Source organism: Protomyctophum bolini, assembly GCF_963924005.1.
Source record: "Protomyctophum bolini genome assembly, chromosome: 8".
NCBI lineage: Eukaryota > Metazoa > Chordata > Actinopteri > Myctophiformes > Myctophidae > Protomyctophum > Protomyctophum bolini.
Window position 1 is genome coordinate 20,602,751 of NC_137869.1, and position 18,938 is coordinate 20,621,688.

The 18,938-nt window shown below is 43.0% G+C and overlaps 1 protein-coding gene across 1 annotated transcript in view; it reads left to right on the forward strand.

The window, feature by feature from the left end:
* The window catches only part of scfd2 (sec1 family domain containing 2), a 158,309-nt gene extending 140,066 nt beyond the window's left edge, over window positions 1-18,243 (forward strand). Inside the window, exons 7-9 of the mRNA XM_080769409.1 lie at window positions 886-1,020; window positions 14,236-14,355; window positions 17,272-18,243. Coding sequence (XP_080625535.1) covers window positions 886-1,020; window positions 14,236-14,355; window positions 17,272-17,364 — 348 coding nt within the window. The 3' untranslated portion in view covers window positions 17,365-18,243. The remainder of the gene's footprint in view (window positions 1-885; window positions 1,021-14,235; window positions 14,356-17,271) is intronic.
* The last annotated feature ends 695 nt before the right edge of the window (window positions 18,244-18,938 follow it).

Genomic DNA, 18,938 nt, shown 5'->3' on the forward strand with positions numbered 1-18,938 from the left:
TACTAACTCTTACCACTACATTAATCCTCCTCCTTCACCTGACACTCATTATTATTATTTTTTAACTGTTTTTTTGTGGCTTTCGCCTTTATTTTATACATATTTTTTATGGAGGGACAGTCAGCCTACTGTCTGTAGGCCGACAGGAAATGGGGAGAGAGATGGTGGGGTGACATGCAGTAAAGGCCGTTGGGATCGGGAGTTGAACCCACGACACACTGCCAGACTGGATTACCAGCCAAGGTGCCTGGACCACTGAGCCATGGCCCAGGCCACCTGACACTCATTCTAACCTTGAGTTAGCTTTATTCGTACAGTTGGGATTACGGTCCCAAATCCAGTATTTTGTTTTTCTTTCTCTCTTATCCTCTTTTCAATACAGTAGCAAAGACTTAGACAAAGATCCTGTATTTTCTTAATTTATTTTTTTACACACCCTCTGCTGCATCACGATTTGAATTGAAATTTAATTTCAATTAAGATTTAATCGTGATTTAAATTGTCATCAGTTTTAATCAATGTTAACAACATTTTCTACATATCGTCTCTGTCCGGTGGAAACCTCATTATGACCAAAACTGTTACTTTTCATGATTCAAATTCAAAAATTGCATTGCGAAGTGTTTCGAGCTTGAAGATCTGCTACTTTTGATGCTTTTGTGCATTAATGTATGGAAAAAACACAAAAAGTGAGAATGGAGGTTTCTGCCCGACAGCAACGTCGACATGTTGATTACGTTGAAGATACATTCTTAACTATATCTGTCTCTTCGTTCCTGTGTTTGTGCTGTGTGGTTGTGTGTGTGTTTGTGTTTATGCCGTGTGGTTGTGTGTTTGTGCTGTGTGGTTGTGTGTGGTTCTGTGTGGTTGTGTGTTGTTGTTTAGGCGACGTACCGGCCGTTCCTACGGCAGGTTCTGGAGGAGGTTCTCCATCCTGACCGACTGGAGTGTCCAGACATCGAGCACATGTCTGGAGGCCTTACAGACCTGCTGAAGACTGGCTTCAGCATGTTTATGAAGGTCAGATCACGCACGCACGCACCTCGCATGCACGCACCTCTCACACACACACACACACACGCACGCACTCACGCACACACACACACACACACACACACGCACACGCACACGCACACACACACACACACACACACACACACACACACAGGTTTGCAGATTAGAAAAGTGGAGAGCAAAGAGAGGAAACAAGCACATGATTAAAATTGGTATTCATGAATTCACAGTAGCACACACACACACACACACACACACACACACACTCACACACATCCATTTATGCACCAGTGATACAGGTCACCTCAGTCCGCTGTCACATGCACTCCCCTCCCCTCTGTGTCCACCACTGTGAGGAGTGAATGGGATGTCCTCAGCCGACTCTGTGTTCATTGTTTGAAGCTGTGAAGCTGACCTGATTTGACAGGTACCTGACATCATGCGGCCCACATCCGCACTGATTCCTGCCTCTCCTGTGTGGGTAAAAAACAAAACACACAAGCAGCTTTACAAATGCGTTGCAGAGAAGATTATTTTTACTGCTCTAGCAGTGATTCTCAACCTGTTTTGAGAAGGACCCCCGGTTTGACATGCATTAGGACCCCCATTTAATGGCATTCCTATCTCTGGGACCCCAATGTATATTGTAAAATCAATGCTGATTTAACTCAATGCTGAGTGTACAAAATGGAACCAAATGGACCCGTTAGGTCCATTTGTACACTCTCAGAGTTACAGACCCTCATGGACCCCTGGGGGCCCCAGGACCCCACTTTTGGAACCACTGCTCTAGTGTAACTCTAGTGCAGTTTAATCGAATAAATGAGAAGCGGGTTTTTTTCGTCCATAATCGTAATCGAGGAAAAGTTTGAAATAATGGTGATATTGATTTTAAGTCATATTGCCCTGACCTATAGTCACATTGTTTTCTCTTTGTGTTTTCTTCTAAACACACTTACACGCTTAATGCTTCTACTGCTATAGATTTCCACAATCAATAGCTCTTTTCTGTGTAATAGGAAAACAGCCCATCAAAGTGAAGTGTTCCAGTCAGCCTGGTGACAGGCCTTGTTCAACATATATCTATAAATACATCTATAAATGCACTGAATCACTGGGTCTGTCTGTATGATCCCTCAAGATTGGTCAATTGTCCAACTATTGACTTCAAACTGAAACTAAAATAAAATAGAAAGTAAATCAAAACAAAAGAAAACTAGAAAAAGTGCCGCTCGGGGCACAGGTCTCCACCAAGCCAGGTCAGGTTGTGGCCTCCTGGTGGCGCTATAATAGGCCAATGTGAAAAGGGTTAAATTTCTTCATACTTCATTGATGGCAATTGGATGATTTGAGGCATTTTGTTCCAAAAATGTGTATAACAAAAATCCACCTGTTGGTGATGCTATAACAGGCCAATGTGAAAAGGGTGGGATATATTCCTCAGCCTAGTAAGAAAGTGCGTGAAATATTTCACATAAATTGCACGCTGTGTTCATGATTTGAGGCTTTTTGTTCAAAACAGGCCAATCCTGCAAACTTTGAAAGCCTATTATAGCCAATTAGGAAAATGAAATATCGGACAGATCCGTCTTGTGCACATGACTATAGAGATACTGTGTAACGATTTGCGACAGAATCTGGAGGAGTAATATAAAAAAAATGTTTTACATAAGTTGGCCTCCTGGTGGCGCTATAAAAGGCAGATGTGAAAAATGCAGGTCAAAGGTTTGTCCTTGGCTTCTAGGGAGTGTGCATGCAACATTAATAGGTCAACAATACAAATTATGCTAGTTTTGTGAATTAATTTACTTTTAATGCATACAAAATGACCGGAACTACTTAATATTAGTAAGATACTACTTACTACTCATACTTGATGATGAAGACTCTGTGTGAGTCGAAACATGTCGTACAGTACATCTATTTTTATCCACCCTCTCCTCATTTTTTACTTTTTGAGAGCTCGGATCACCGCAGTATTCCAGTCCCACTGATCCTTGAAGCACCAGCCTAATTTTCATTATTACTTTTTGCATCTCCATCGAGCACCTGGTTGATTTTCTTTGTATCGCTTTGCATACTTAATATTTCACCAAAACCAGAGCAGAACTCCCACTACGGGACTCGGGGAATCAATTAATACAGTTGCAACCACTATATTAATGGCAAATATTTCATACAGCTTAAGTTCTGAACTATCCCTTTAAGTTTCATAAAAGTAGTGTCGGATGTTGTTGCTTGCTAGTATCCCATGGCTGAGGCAGAGTCATGCCATTCTGTTGCTTGTTGTGAAAGCCAAAGTGATCGATCATAAACCAGCTCAGCTGTTACACAGCAGCTGGTAAAAACAAGAAACATTTTAAAACAATAATAACTGCTGTGTGCCGTGTGAGTGCATCCTGTCTTGCTGTGCAACCAAGAAAGAGAGAGGGTCACATAGTCACTATGACCTCAGAAACATGGACTTAAATGCTGCCGCAGTTCACCATGGCAACACAAACAAACACAACGTGCAGTAACAAGATGATGAGGCGAGGTCTGCCACCGGGCACGTTCTACTCAGCACTTTGTGGTTGCAATGAGTTACATTAATACAAACCTTTGCTAAAGTAATGCTCTTTGGCAACGGCTCTCTACAGTGGCTAGTCTCTCTGTTCCGCTTCAAAAGGACATTGTATGTCCTTATACAACATCCAACCCGGCAGTCGTGAGACTTGTGTGAGGGTGACCTTGGCTTAAATGTTGCCCAGGCAGTATTATTGTCATTAGGAGGGTTAACTTAGGATGGGTTAAATGCAGGACAAATTCATGTTTTATTTATTTATTAGTTGGAATCCCGAGACTCGTTGAGAGTCTGTAAATGTGCACTAATGTGATGCTGACATAGGCAAGGATTGCCCCATGCATCTTCTCTCCATTTCACTCGAAAAGGGTCGTCACCAAAGGGCTGCCAGTTCGCCTCGGGGCAGGGTATGTGATCCTTCAACAACGCACTGTGCCGGGTAATAAATTGTAAAAGTATTGTATCGTCCCAACAAGGGAGGTGAAATTACTTTTCTGCATTCACCCAGCATATAGCTTGATATTTGTATGCCTTCATTGATAGTCTGCAGTGAAGAGAAACTGTAGGGAAGTGATATGCAGCAAAGGTCCACCAGGCTCAGGAATCGAATGTGGGCCTACTAGTCAGGCATCAGTCTAGAATGTGGGTCTACTAGTCAGGCATCAGTCTAGAATGTGAGTCTACTAGTCAGGCATCAGTCTAGAATGTGAGTCTACTAGTCAGGCATCAGTCTAGAATGTGGGTCTACTAGTCAGGCATCAGTCTAGAATGTGGGCCTACTAGTCAGGCATCAGTCTAGAATGTGGGTCTGTCAGGCATCAGTCTAGAATGTGGGCCTACTAGTCAGGCATCAGTCTAGAATGTGGGTCTGTCAGGCATCAGTCTAGAATGTGGGCCTACTAGTCAGGCATCAGTCTAGAATGTGGGTCTGTCAGGCATCAGTCTAGAATGTGGGCCTACTAGTCAGGCATCAGTCTAGAATGTGGGTCTGTCAGGCATCAGTCTAGAATGTGGGCCTACTAGTCAGGCATCAGTCTAGAATGTGGGTCTGTCAGGCATCAGTCTAGAATGTGGGCCTACTAGTCAGGCATCAGTCTGTATGGTACTAGTAGTCAGGCACCAGTCTATATGGTACGCGCCTCCTTTGACTTGTACTTGTAGGGAGATGTTAGGGCTTAAGTGTCTCTCTCAGGGACACTTGGACACTTGATGGGCGGGCCAAGGGTCAAACCGGTGACCTTCTGTCTGATTATACCTCCTCTCTCTTCCCACTGCATTGCTGAATAAAGAACATGTGCACCGGTTGCACACCTTCCTTAGATACAATACGGTTACATGCAATGAACATCGCTCTCTACACCGCAGTCACATGGCATCCGGTGGACAGATGGAGAGTGAGTGTACTCTACACTGTAAAATCCTCACTGTTAATTTATAAATGTTTAACTCCCAGAGTGTACAGATGTAACCGTGTTCTATCTGTACACGACTTAAAGTTAAACGAACACTCAGGATCTGACTAGATGTGAAAGGGCCTCGGGCAGAGTGAGAGAGGATATTGCGGTTTGGGGAGGGTTAGTGTTGACCAGCGGGGCAGAGGTTGAGGTCTTGTGCTGTAAGGAATATCCAGCACAGAGCACAGATCTCTATCAGCGCACTGATTAACTCACATCTGGCCCTGCTTAAAACCCTGGGCTGCCTCGCAATGCGAATTACACCAGTTGTGTAACAGTGGCCTGCTTTTTTTACGCGAGCAAGGAACCTCCTTGGCCTACAAAACCGCCAAGTCAGACAGGCTGGCTCTTTTGCTATAAACCTGACCCTGGAGAGCACTGTGCACACCCTAAAGGCAGTAAAACAATATATATAAAGGCCCAATAAAAGTTCTATTTTTAACCACAGAACCTCCAGTGTGCTTTGCTGTCTACCACTGTTTGGCCTGCAGTCTGGGGTTGGACCATGCCAGGAGGTTCCAACATTGTCGTTGGCGTGTTTGTGTGCGTGTGTGTATATGCATAATATATGTCTAAGTGTTTGAGTCTGTGTCAGCGGGTGGGGCAGGGTGTGCATGCTGAGAGAGAGAGAGAGAGAGAGAGATTAGTTCAATTAATTTGTCCCATTCATCCCCGTCATGATTTGTGTAACTTAATCAATACAATTAAGAAAGTCAATCAATATGTCTAGTGTGCAGAGAATTTCCGGGAAGAGAGTCATTTCCTGGTGATCCGAGTGGATTATCGGCGCTAAAGTCCTAGGCTTCAGTCACACCTTTCGATCTAGCATACAACATTGATGCATGCTAGATGTAAACAAAGGGTAAGTGTCAATGCATTTCCAATGGAAGTCACATGGTTTGACACAACATATTTGTTGTATGGCTTTCGGCTGTGTTTCGACTGCCCCCCTCCCCCTCATACAACACAAATGTTGTGTCAAACCATGTGACTCCCATTGGAAATGCATTGCGAGCTTGCATCAGTCAATAAGTCTCATACAACAAGCATACATCAATCTGCTGTGTATGTGTGAGTCAGGCCTTACGTGACCTCTAGGTATAAGTGTTGTTGTGACAGCACTTGATGATCACAGCCCTTCACCCCTTGGAAACATTGGTCAAGGGCCTTTGAGGAATCTGTGACTCACTGCTACACTGTGAGCCTATGGAATAATGAGAAGGTTCTTAATAAAAACCTTCACAAAGCATAACAAAGTATATTCTAACAAGCAGGTGCTCTTCCTCTGGATGCACTGGGAACTAAGTTACTTCCCCACATGCATGGCCAGACTAATATCACTGCGTAGATGAAAGCAGCACTCCACAAGAACAGATGTACATTATTCTATGTAATGAGAACGCCAACGCGTTTCCACCACAGCTTTTCTCAGAGCAGATTAAAAAGTCACAATGGGAGTGTACTAGGGCATTGTACTAGTAAATCCACTAGTCGACCTTGTTGGTACTAATAATAATATCTCAAACTTATATAGCGCTTTTCTGAGTACCCAAAGACGCTTTACATGGGGGGGCTTTACAGAGGTAACAACAAATTAAAAACAACTTTAATAGAAAAAGGAAAAATAACACTAAAAGCTAAAGAACATTAAAAGACAGTGAAAAGGGTTAGCTAGGGAAGGCAATTTTGAAGAGGTGGGTTTTGAGGGTGGATTTGAAGGTTTGATGGGTAGGGGCATCTCTGAGTGCCTTAGGGAGGGCATTCCACAGGGTTGGGGCAGCAAAGGCGAAAGCTCTGTCCCCCCACGTACGGCATTTGGTTTTGGGGAAGTCGAGGAGGTTTGCATCACCAGACCTGAGGGAGCGAGAGGGGGCATGGCGTTTGAGGAGGTCACAGAGGTATGGGGGAGCCAGGTTATTTAGTGCTTTGTAGGTGGTCAGGAGTGTTTTGAAGTGGATTCTTTGTTTAACCGGTAGCCAGTGAAGGTCACGGAGTACAGGTGTAATATGGTCTCTGGAACGGGTACTGGTGAGCAGGTGGGCAGCTGAATTCTGGACATATTGCAGTTTATTGAGGACTTTGGAGGTGGTGCCGTAGAGGATACTGTTGCAATAATCAAGGCGGGATGAGATGAAGTCGTGGATGAGTGTTTCGGCTGCGGAAACTAGTTGACTAGTTGATAAGAAAAGACCAAAGAAAAGTAAAATTTCCCTGATTTTGTAGGCCTCAAGATCAGTTAGATTGTAGTTATATATAGTCACCAATGTACACAGTTTTTAAATGTACAAATATTTAGTTCAATTTTCTTTTTTTTTAACATAATAGGTAGTTAAACAACTAGTCGACTAGTAAACTAGGTAACTAGTCAACTAGTAAAAATGACTAGAAGTGAATACACTAGAGTGTACACCCCTCTTTTTAAAGCATACATGTCATCATCCCCACCTGTGCAGTGGGGATGGTCCTTACTTGACAATCAATTAATCAGTTCACCATATCACAAACAATAAAGCACATCATGATCGAAAACGGCACATAGAATAACCTCATAAGGTACTACAAAATACATCAAGACACATCAGATAAACAATTTACAACACAACTAGTGACCTCAGATACTCCAAATAACATTGTACGTGTCCAGTAGTGACTTTGTGTTTCAAACCCCTACAGGACAGTGGAGATATGAGTAACAGCACACATTCCTTGTTTATAAGAAGGCTTTGTAGGTGAAATAAACTATTTAAGCCCTATGTTGAGTTGATACATCCAGGACATTTCTCTCTGAGATGTTTTTATTTTAACTAGGCTTTTAGAGTGAAGTGTTTGGCGTACGCCAGTTGTACTTGGGAGTCCCTGTGCAGCAATATGTGCAGACTGTGCAGGTACTGAGAGTCCTTGTTTGGGCACATGAACAGAGTGTGCGGCTCCTTCACACAGCGTGTGCCTCAGGAAAACTCTGCCAAAGCTTCAGTATTTTGTCTGACACAAATGCAGGTGTCAGCCAGCAGGCTTGCTTTTAGCGTGCGTGCTTGTGTGCGCTCGCGCACACACACACACACACACACACACACACACACACACACACACACACACACACACACACACACACACACACACACACACAGAGAAAGGGAATGAGTGGTTATCCTTTTGAGGTGTCTGTCGGTGGCCTCGTCCTATTGAAGATCAAATAATATTTCCCTCTCTTCAGAAGCTTCACATCGTGTTCTTACTACCTCACTACTACCACATGACCTCAAGTATACAAGTCTGTCTCAAACTGCGTTCTCTGGTCTCATGACGACTACATACAGAAAAATCAAGTAAAATACCATCGAACAAAATGGCTACTGTATCACAATATTTTGGTGTAACTACATCCCATGTAAAAAGCCTATTTCACAGTTTGAAAGGACCATACGGTGGTTTAGCTTATATTGATACGACTCACTGTATATGTGCTTACCATTTCAGAAAGCATATCATAGTTTGTCAGTGTTTTCCATTAATTTCAGTACGGAAAATCAACTTAAGCCCAACACACACCGTCTGTGAAGCGGGTGCGCAGCGACGCGGCACAGGCGTTGGCGCGCGGCAACGCCTGGAAAATAGAACAGTGGCGTATCGGAGCGTCAGGCGAGGCGTGAACGCACGCCAGAGCGTGTCGGACGCCGCCGGTGTGGGATAGGTTAATTGAAAATAACGTGCGGCGTTCGCAGACGGTGTATGTTGGGCTTTACATGGACTTTTTATGGCGTGGCTCAAAATAAGGCTGTCTGTCCGGAGTTCATTTTGCAAACCACTGGACGGAGACGAGGGCATGGCTGCATGACACTGAGTTGGCCATCTGATGATACACGAAAGAAGAAGAAGACATCTGAGTCTGAGTGTTCTTACGGACCCCTTAACCTGCGCCAACCCCTACGAGTTGTTTGGCTAAAAACGGCCATTGCTCCGGAACGGAGGGGTGGACTGGTACCCTATGGTAGCCTATGGTAGCCTCCGAGCGGACACACATCACATCTAACACAAACTCGTGTGAGCAGCAGTTCTTGTCGTATGCTGTTGTTATAGGCCTAGTATATGACCAGTAAGACGCGCAAACGCGGGAAGCGAACGCAGCTGAGACCCTGCAGATCATGTCTGTCTGTCCGTCTGTCTGTCTGTGTGTCTGTCCCGCTGTTACTGTATATGTGGACCTGGCCCCTTTTGTGCCCATATATGGAGCTGAGTGATTGCTGATGCAACACACTCCATATTTGGACGTATAGCGGGACAGACACACACACACAGACAGACAGACACACAGACAGACATGATCTGCTAGGTCTCATAGTAAGTGCTTACTGCATTCGCAACAATGATATACTTTTAATTGAGCTGTGCACCATACACTATTTACCTCACTGAGTGTACCACAAAGTATTTAATTTACTTATTTTATTTTACTTTAATTATATTAGTGCTATTTAATTTACTTTATCTACTGTTCTGTTTGCATATACTTTGTACTGATGTTTGCCTAATACTTTGCAAATATTAATGTTGTCAGATTTGGAATTGTGTTTATTTCTTTCAGATACAGTTTCTACATGAATATAACCATATTATACCCAAGATGGAATGTGTGTTAAATGCTGCAATTTGTAAAACATGACAAAATATGATTTCTAACGTCGTTGAAGTGGGTCTCATGTAAAAGACCACCCCTGGCACCCATTACAGATCACTGCTTGGTATGGTCCTTTAAACACATGAACCCAAGTGTAAGAGCCATGTTATTACCAGATAAAAAGAAATAAAAAAACATTGATTCGGAACTTTACAAAAGACTTTAAATATCGTGACATACAAAATCGCGATATTTGAGTGAATCAATTTTTTTGCCCATCATACATACAATACTGTACATCATTTATTTAATTTATTAAATTAATTTATTTGTCATTTTCCCTATGTAGACTACTTATATATATACGTAATGAATATGAAATACCGTTCCCCCTCGGCCACTTGTAGTGCAACATAAAGGGGTGAAAAATGGGTTACAAAATTGTGGGATCATTTTTTTTTTTTTTTATAAATAAAAGCCTATCTAAGAAACGAGATATAAATAAAATAAAAACACAAATGGCATCCACCTTAAACGCTGTCTCAAACGGAAAAAGTCCAAAGAGGCACTTGCTCTGTCCAGTGTCTCCCTCACACACAGTGGAACACATGTTGGAGATGCCTGGGGCACACATCGGCTGCTCATGCAGTGTGTAAGGGTTCACGTGTATGGCCATGCTCTTGCCTTGGTTCCTCGATCCTCCCCCCTGCGGCTCTGATTGCTTGCTTGGCATTCACAGGCCTACAGTTGTGGCCAGGCCGCCGCCGCCCGCAGCCAATAGCACGCACTCTATGCAGCCATTATAATCCTAGCAGCCAATCGAACACAGCGGGTACACCGTAACACACACACCCGTGCTGACTGACTCATACCGTTTGCTTAAAACGTTTGTTGCAACGGCGCTCGTGCAGGTGTTGTGTGCGCGCGTGCCTTTCTGAGTGTTTGTGGCCATTTATGTGTATTTGTCTGTGTTGTGTTGGTGCACGAGCCTGTGTATTTCTGCCTTCGTGTGCGCGCACATGTCTACCTCCATGCCTACCTCCACGTGTCTGTTATGAGTCAGGTTCTCTGCAGTGCGCCGAGGCCAGGGGAGACTCTGTCCGCTGCCACAGGCCTCCAGCAGAGGCCTGGCTGAGCTCCTGGGGTGAACAGTAATGAAATACATTTGTGTCCAAGCTGCAGCAAAGAGACATCTGCATCTGTACTTTTGACTCCACTATACACTAGAAGCCCTACTTCAAATATATAAAATAGCAGATCTACAAGCTCACAACTATTATTTATATTTTATTGACATTTCTGGAATTTCTTAGCATTGATATTAAAAAGAAATGTCCACACACTATGGATAGCAGAGCAGAACCTAGCTCTGCCCCTACAGATTTTGTCCAAACATCACGCAAATGCTTACACATTATCTCTATAGTCATGTGATCAAGACAGATTTGTCTGATTTTTCATATTCCATCCTGATTGGCTAAGGTTGACATCTAAAATTAGCAGGATTAGTCCGTTTTGAACAAAATGCCTCAAATCATGAATGAATGCATTGTCCCATTGCCGTGAAACTTTACAATCACATTCTCAATAGTGTAGAGAAGAGGAAGAAATGTCACCCTTTTCACATTGTCCTGTTATAGCACCACCAGAAGGCACATTTTAGCTAAACAATTTTTATTATTATTATATTACTCCTACAAATGTTATCCATGCATCATACAAATCGGTACACTTTATGTCTATAGTCAAATGATAAAGGCACATCTGTCCGATTTTCCGTATTCCATCCTGATTGGCGAATTCCGCCCACAATAACCTACCTGACCTGGTGGAGAGCTGTGCTCTGAGGAGCACTTTTTATACTTTTGTTTTGCTTTTTAAGCATGTACTTTATTTGACCATGAGTATCTATACTTTGACTCAAGTTGTGGGGTTGGTAATTTGTCCACCACAGGCCTCCAGCAGAGCCCTGGCTCTTCTCGCACACAGAGAGGAAACACAAACAGACCATATAGTAGAACGGAGCCCACATGAAGTATAGCCCTGCTTGACAGCAGCTGGCTCATGTCACTATAACATCACAAGGATTCAGATGCACTGTTCTGATGTCCTTTGGAGCTGTGTAACCGCGTGAACCCTAGCATCCCTATTCTGGGAATGTCATAATAATAGGCGAACAAGCAGCAAAAATAGCTACGAGCTCACGGTTGTGAACTAGTACAAGCTGTGAGCGGCTATTTTCAGTGAAGAGATTTGGTCTAAAGGAGGGAAATACACCTATAGGGGACCCCAGTCAACAAAATATATGGGGCTGTGTCCTCAGAAATAGTTTTTGACCAGAGGAGTGCTTTTGATATCATGTCCAGAGAACGCTTCTTAATAAGCACACAGAGCGTTTATTGAAGCCTTTGACCTTCAAACCCATCGTAGGTTGCTGTGCTTGAACAATCATCGTGTCATCTACATATTAGTATTAGCTTAGAGTCGCCGTAGACTCGCATAATTGCCAGACTGTTGCCTTCCACAATTTTCAAATGCTTCCGGTCATACACTCTGGGACATGGAAGCTCTTTTGATGATGAAGGGAGAGAGCAGATGTGAAGTTTCATCTTTAGAGTTGCGCACATTTATCCTAATAATCATATATATTTTCGTGAATGTAAATGACAGCTTCCGTTAATCGGATTTTAGGAGGTTTAGTTCCAGACTCTAGCATTCAGAGATTGTGGAATAGTTTAATGGCTACGTGAGACTATTATTAGCACAAATGGCCTAGCTGACTTCTCATGGTTGTGGTACGGATTCAAAGTCAGGTTGGATTAAATGGTGCAGAGAAAGCAGGTAGAGATGTAGCTCTGGTCCATAGCCTTACTCATGGACCAGAGCTACATCCCTACCTGCTTTCTCTGCACCATTTAAGGCCGTTTCCATATGTTAAAATGTAAAAGTCTATTATTATTATGAAGAAAGAAGAAATGTTAGACCGCTAAAACAAATAGAATAAAGTAGTAGGGGAGAGAGAGATGGGGAGTGACACGCTGCAAAGGTTGTCAGGATCGGGACTCGCTAGGCCAGCGGCCCAGGCCATAGTTTTACTTTTTTATAGATTTTGAAATCATTACCATGTTATCTCACTATGTTTTTAATACATAGTTTGTGATAAACCCACCTTGAAATGTACTGCTTCTCTGGCTGATATTTCCATTACCATTGGTCATGTAATCAAGAAATGTATATGTTTTTTTATAAAGATTTTCATCTGGACTTGTCAAATCAGTTTTTTAACCAATGTTAAGACCAATGATATTATAACTTTGACAAAATAAATAACGGCAACAGAAATCGCATTGTGTTGCATTACATATCCAACACATTATTCTTCTCTCAGAGTCATCATGTCCAGCTTAGTGTTGTGTAGCCATGCCCTCGTCTCTGGTCCCACATCAAAGAGGCCGGCCTCCGGAGGTGGTCTATACAGGGGACAGGTGGTAATTTGTGTTCAGAAGTCTGCTGGAGCTCCCCGCACTCCCATGCTACACTGTGTGTCCCCGCCAAGCCTCACTTCTTCATAGATGACTTGCGCTACGCCAGTGCGTAGGCGTTCAGCAGGGTCCAGTGACGATGTGGTAGATGGTCTCCTTTGAGGCCGTCTCCCGGGTCCCAGATGTAGCGATGCATACGAGTGGGCTGACCGACTCCCTCTCCTGCTTCTTCATGCTTGGTTTCTAGATCATACAGAAATAAATCCAATGGCTTCCATTCCGGATGTTTTTAAATAAATACTGGGAAGTACACTGTGAGTCATTGTCAGAGAGCTAAACTCACACGGTCACTTCTGTTACAGTATGGTGCTGGAGTAACCTCGCATCAGTGTCACCAGACTATCCACCTCGGAGGTGGGTGCGGGGGGCAGAGGAACAGGGAGGCGGGTGGGTGTGCCGTGGGGCCATCTGGTATGCGAAAAACTGAGTCGCTGTTTGGTGTGCATTCTCTTCCAGTGTTCTAATCTATACTATAGCATCAATCTTATGCATGATTCATAGAATATGTGAATACTAAAGACGAGCAAAGGCAAAGTGAAGTAAAGCTACTTTGTGGATGTTTTTTTATCAGAGATTTAAACCACACTCCGTGTGAACGGTGACTTTAGTCAGTGGGCACGCTGCGTTTTTGAAAATCACAGCTGCGCGATGAGTGTTTATTTTTGTTTATTTTATCATGTGTGGTGTGGTTTTTAGCTAGCTGAGAGTTCCAATATTTCCTACTCGGGTGTTTAGAAGAGTTTTTAGGTGAGCGTCTGTGTGTGGTTGGAAAGGGTAACTTTTATTTTGTAACTCCCATTGGCTAAAGGCAGCCTAAAGACAGCCAATTATGAAAAAGTGTCCACTATGGTCGTCTTTACGATTGCCAGTAGTGGTGTGTGCAAATGTAGTCCAAGCGCTTAAGCACCTGGCAAAAAGAAAAGAGAGCATCTTGCAAAAAACCATCTCAGTGTACACAGCCCCTAATAAAACAATACATTTATTGTTAACCATAACTTGATATTTTGCATCGTATGCAGCCTTCACAACGCTCCATCTTCCCTTCAGGTGAGCCGACCACACCCCAGTGACCACCCCTTGCTCTTCCTCTTCCTGGTGGGCGGAGTCACACCTTCGGAACTGCGAATGATCAAAGAGATTGTTTCCACCCACAAACCAGGGACCCAGGTGAGTGATTGGATACATCACAAATCAATCAATGCATTAATTAACTAATCAATCAAAGTCTGACACTCAATGCAACTGTGAATGTTTGACCTCATGATGTTTCTTTCTTTTCTTGTGAGTTATGTCAAATTAATTGTCTTGCTGCAACAACAGATTTCAAGCTACTGTAGTCTGTAACAATGCATCGTGAAGAAATGTTCTTTGTTCGACAAGCAACACCGTTGTGCGATGGTGTATAATTTGAGTTTAACATACGAATCCCATCCACTGTAGTTTAAGTCCCTGATCCCCGGACCCCTGGGGAGTTCCAGCTGGTCTGATCTCCAGCTATGATGGATAACTAGGAAACAGGTGGACCCTTAGGGGTCTGTCACTCACAGAGGGTAAATGGAACCAATTGACCGTTATGTGTCTATAACAAATGGGCTCTTGCCGGTCCATTTGTTAAAGTCCCTGTCCCCAAAAGGTTTTTGATTAGAAATTAAATCCGATTGGGTTGCTGAATCATAAATATAGAGATCAATTTGACCCATTATCATATGTGCATTTAATTATATTTTATTTAAAATAAAATGTTTCCAGTTCGATCCCCCAGGTGGGGAAGTTAATGGCCACCACTTACCCCTCCCCAACACTGCTAAAGTGCCCTTGAGCAAGGCACTGAACCCCCAACCTGCTCCAGTGGAGCTGCTCAGTGGCCAACTGTATGAGACTGACTGAGCACCGAGACCCTTATGGGTCCATTTGTACAGTGTCGAGAGTTATGAGGGTCCTTCAAATTAAAACGTTTGAGAACCACTAGTACATAATATGAATCAAATCCCATTATAGAGAAACTCATTTGCCACAGTAAACGAGATCAAGATGGTAGCAGTTACACAGCTGTGTTTACTGACGGGTGAACTTGTCCTCTGATTAATGCACATTCACAGTAATTATACATACATATGATGCTGCGACTGTGTTTAGCGTCTCATGCAGTGTGTGTGTGTGTGTGTGTGTGTGTGTGTGTGTGTGTGTGTGTGTGTGTGTGTGTGTGTGTGTGTGTGTGTGTGTGTGTGTGTGTGTGTGTGTGTGTGTGTGTGTGTGTGTGTGTGTGTGTGTGTGTGTGTGCGTGCGCAAGAGGGAAAGAGAGAACTGTATAATCTGTTGTGTTAATAAAAGACACGGAGAGATTGAGGCTAGGGAGAATGAAAGACTTGGCTGAGTTCAAAGCTTGCCATCTGTAATCAGAAATGCACAAGAAAGAGAGAGGGCTGTATAATTAACTGCCCAGGCAAACACACACACGCACACACACACACACACACACACACACACACACACACACACCCTGACCTCAACGCACAAGTATATTTGGGTTTTGTGCTTGTGTGTGTGACCCATGGAGCTGCTGGTCACAGAGCAGAGGTTTTCACTCTTTTTTTTGTATGGACGGATTGGACGCAGGTTGTCTGAACCTTAGGCTTTTAGAAGACACTCCTATTATCCAGAGCAACTTGCAAAGTTAATGGCATGTAAAAACAAATTTAGCAAATGTTATTATGCTATAATTGTAATGCCAGCTAAACATCAAACCCTACAGTAGCATTTGTCTACCTCTAAACAACATTCTGTACTAAGCATTTGTGGAAACTTAAGGAAACAGTATGTGTATAACTAAATAATACATAGGATGTGAACGACAGGTACCAACATACCGGTACATCTGCATATAATTACTAGAATGTATAAAAAATAGTCGACAAGAAGTGATACATGGAAATAAGGAGTGCTAAGGATTGAGGTGGAGTCTGATGAGTTTTTTCAGACTGCGGTGGAACATGGAGTGAGTCTGCAGTTATGACACGTGTGACGTGTGTGTGTTGCTTGGTAGCCAGGAGGGAAAAGAATCTTGGAGCGTTTGCCATGGTGTTTTAGGGAAAGAAGGAACAGACAACAGAGGTCCTGTCACTGTGTTAAGTACGTTGTATGGCTGGATCATGTCCTTAAAGGTCCTCAAAATCTACTCACTACTCTAAACACGTCTCTACATACCAGTGACATCATTGTTAGGCAGGTTAATTTTATTTAAATCATGCGGTAGTCGTGCATCAATCGTACCAAAACACAGAAGCTGACTGGCAGTCAATGACTGCCAGATATATATTAATATATCACTACATAATGTTATATCATTGTCTTAAATTGGATGATAAAAAAAAGGTTATGTCTGTATATCAGAAAATTACTTTGTACTGGTGACACAAGATTATAGATTCACGGCTCGGGAAAACTTGGAATTCCCGGCCAGCTTCTCGCGTACCAGTGGTACATGTCCTGCGGACCGGCATCGGTGGTTGGGAACCCCTGGAGTAGTGGACCAAAATGGTACAGTACCATATGATAATTAGCATTAGTGAGGACCAATTATATGAAGATAGGTTGAAAATAGGTGACCCATTTAGACCGGGAAGCCCTATACGTAACTAAACCTTTCAATCCATACAACTTTATTTTTTTTCACATTTCCTTACCTTAAGTAGTCACAGAATATTTAGCTCTACAATGATCGAACCCCCAACAATTGATCATCTGAGAGCCGTTCACTACACAACATTGGTACGTAGCTGTAGCTCTCATTCAACTGCAGTCAGGCAGTATTAGCCAGCCTGGTGCAACAGCAGGCGTGTTATAGCGGATCTTCACCTATGATATCCTGTTTTTAGTGAAACACCAATGTCACCAATTTATTTCTTTATTTTTTCACACATCACAGTTTTTGTAATATAGTTTGTTGATAACATTTGATGCAGTAATGTTTATTTTAAAAACAAAATAGGTATTTAAAAGGCCTTAAATTGACACTTTACTATCATCTGGGGACCTCCCCAAAATCCATCTGAGCTAACCGAGGCCTTGTCTGCTGTGTTCCAGGTGCTGGTTCTGTCCACCCGGCTCCTGAGGCCTACAGACATCCCCCAGCTCCTGTTTGCCACCCAGAGACTCGTACCAGACCTCGGCATCTGAATGCCACACGTTCCACCCGCACAAGCTTACGTGCACTTTGTACACACTCTTGCAATGCATGTATTCTGGATGTGTGGGAGCATGTTGCGGGTTGTAATGAGATGTTCTTTTCAGCCTGTAGGGGATCTTGGAGCCGAGGGAACGTTTTCCAGAAATGTGGTTACGCTTTTCGATTTCAAAACATTCCGCTGTGGGTGCCGAGTTTGTTTTCATTGAACGGGTCTTAATTACTTTTCCCTTAACCCCTGAATCACAGTTTTCATGTTAAATATATGTCATAACATAACTAATGTTTTCCTAAAATACAGAAATAAAGTTAATTGTCAACCAAACATCTACACAAGAAAACGTCAATTATGTATTTATTTTTCTTATTCTCTATCAGATATGTGTCAGTGAGTTGTTACGTGCTAGTGATCCCTCACATGGGAGCGCACGACAGAGAGAGGATGTACAGTAAACGTTCTGTTAGGGTACATTCACACCTAGTCGCCATGTGTCACCCAAGAGCCAAGCCAAGGGCAAAGTAAATTAACACGCCGCCTCACATCATCTGCTGCTAAAGCTGTTGTCAACCACCTCCAAGCCCCGTGCAATAGGATTCTCTCTCTCGCGTCTCTCTCTCTCTCTCTCTCTCTCTCTCTCTCATATCAGTTCTTTACTTATATACTGTATGTGTAGGATGAGTTCACTACACAACGTGTGGCGTGTTATGCTGTTGACCCCTCGGTCAGAACACGTGCTCCCAACCGTGTATCCATATCACAGGAACACGCCACGAATGTGTGTTTCACTCCCAAACATGAGCACATGCACGGATGCAAATGAAGCAGATTCGAACAAGTCCAATTTCCAGTGAAAGTTGTATCTATGCAGGTAAATAAAGTAAAAATAATTGAGTGAATCTCCTGAAAATGGTTACGCATGCTATTGGGCCATTTATTACACAATGTAAAATGTGGTTAGTTATTCCCAGCGTCCATGGCCTGTGACATTTTAGATTAGAACTCGTGATTGTGATTGGACAATCGGCTTGTTGAGCTCACCCCATGTTTGAACTGGCCAAAATGTAATGGTGGTGATATTCCCTATGGATAGCACTTGTTTTGATAAATCAGTTGGTAAAAACAAAACTCCATTCAACATTCTACATGGCAGTCAGTAATCAACCGGAAACCATTTAATTGTAAACTACATTTAGGAAATATACTAAATTGTTGTTCTCTGAGGCTAAATCATTTCGATTGTATGGCAAGCTTGAAACCTCCCATTGCTGCTTGTAGCTATAATTTTCATTCTTGTTCTGTCTTAACCACTTAAATCCTATTTACTTCATTGACCACAGTCCCCCAAGGGTTAGCCCCTCTCGGGACCCTCCGTAAAGCTTTTCTGAAATTTGGACGATCGCTTTACGTAGGGTCCCTGTGCATTTCTTCCACGCGCTATGGTAGACAGATACATACCCTCCGTTCAGGCCGTGCTGCGGCCTGGTGGTGGTGGAGAGATGTTTCAAAAGATGCATAAAGCGGCTATAGGAGACAACGAAACGTGAGCGAAATTTAATTTGGCACAGA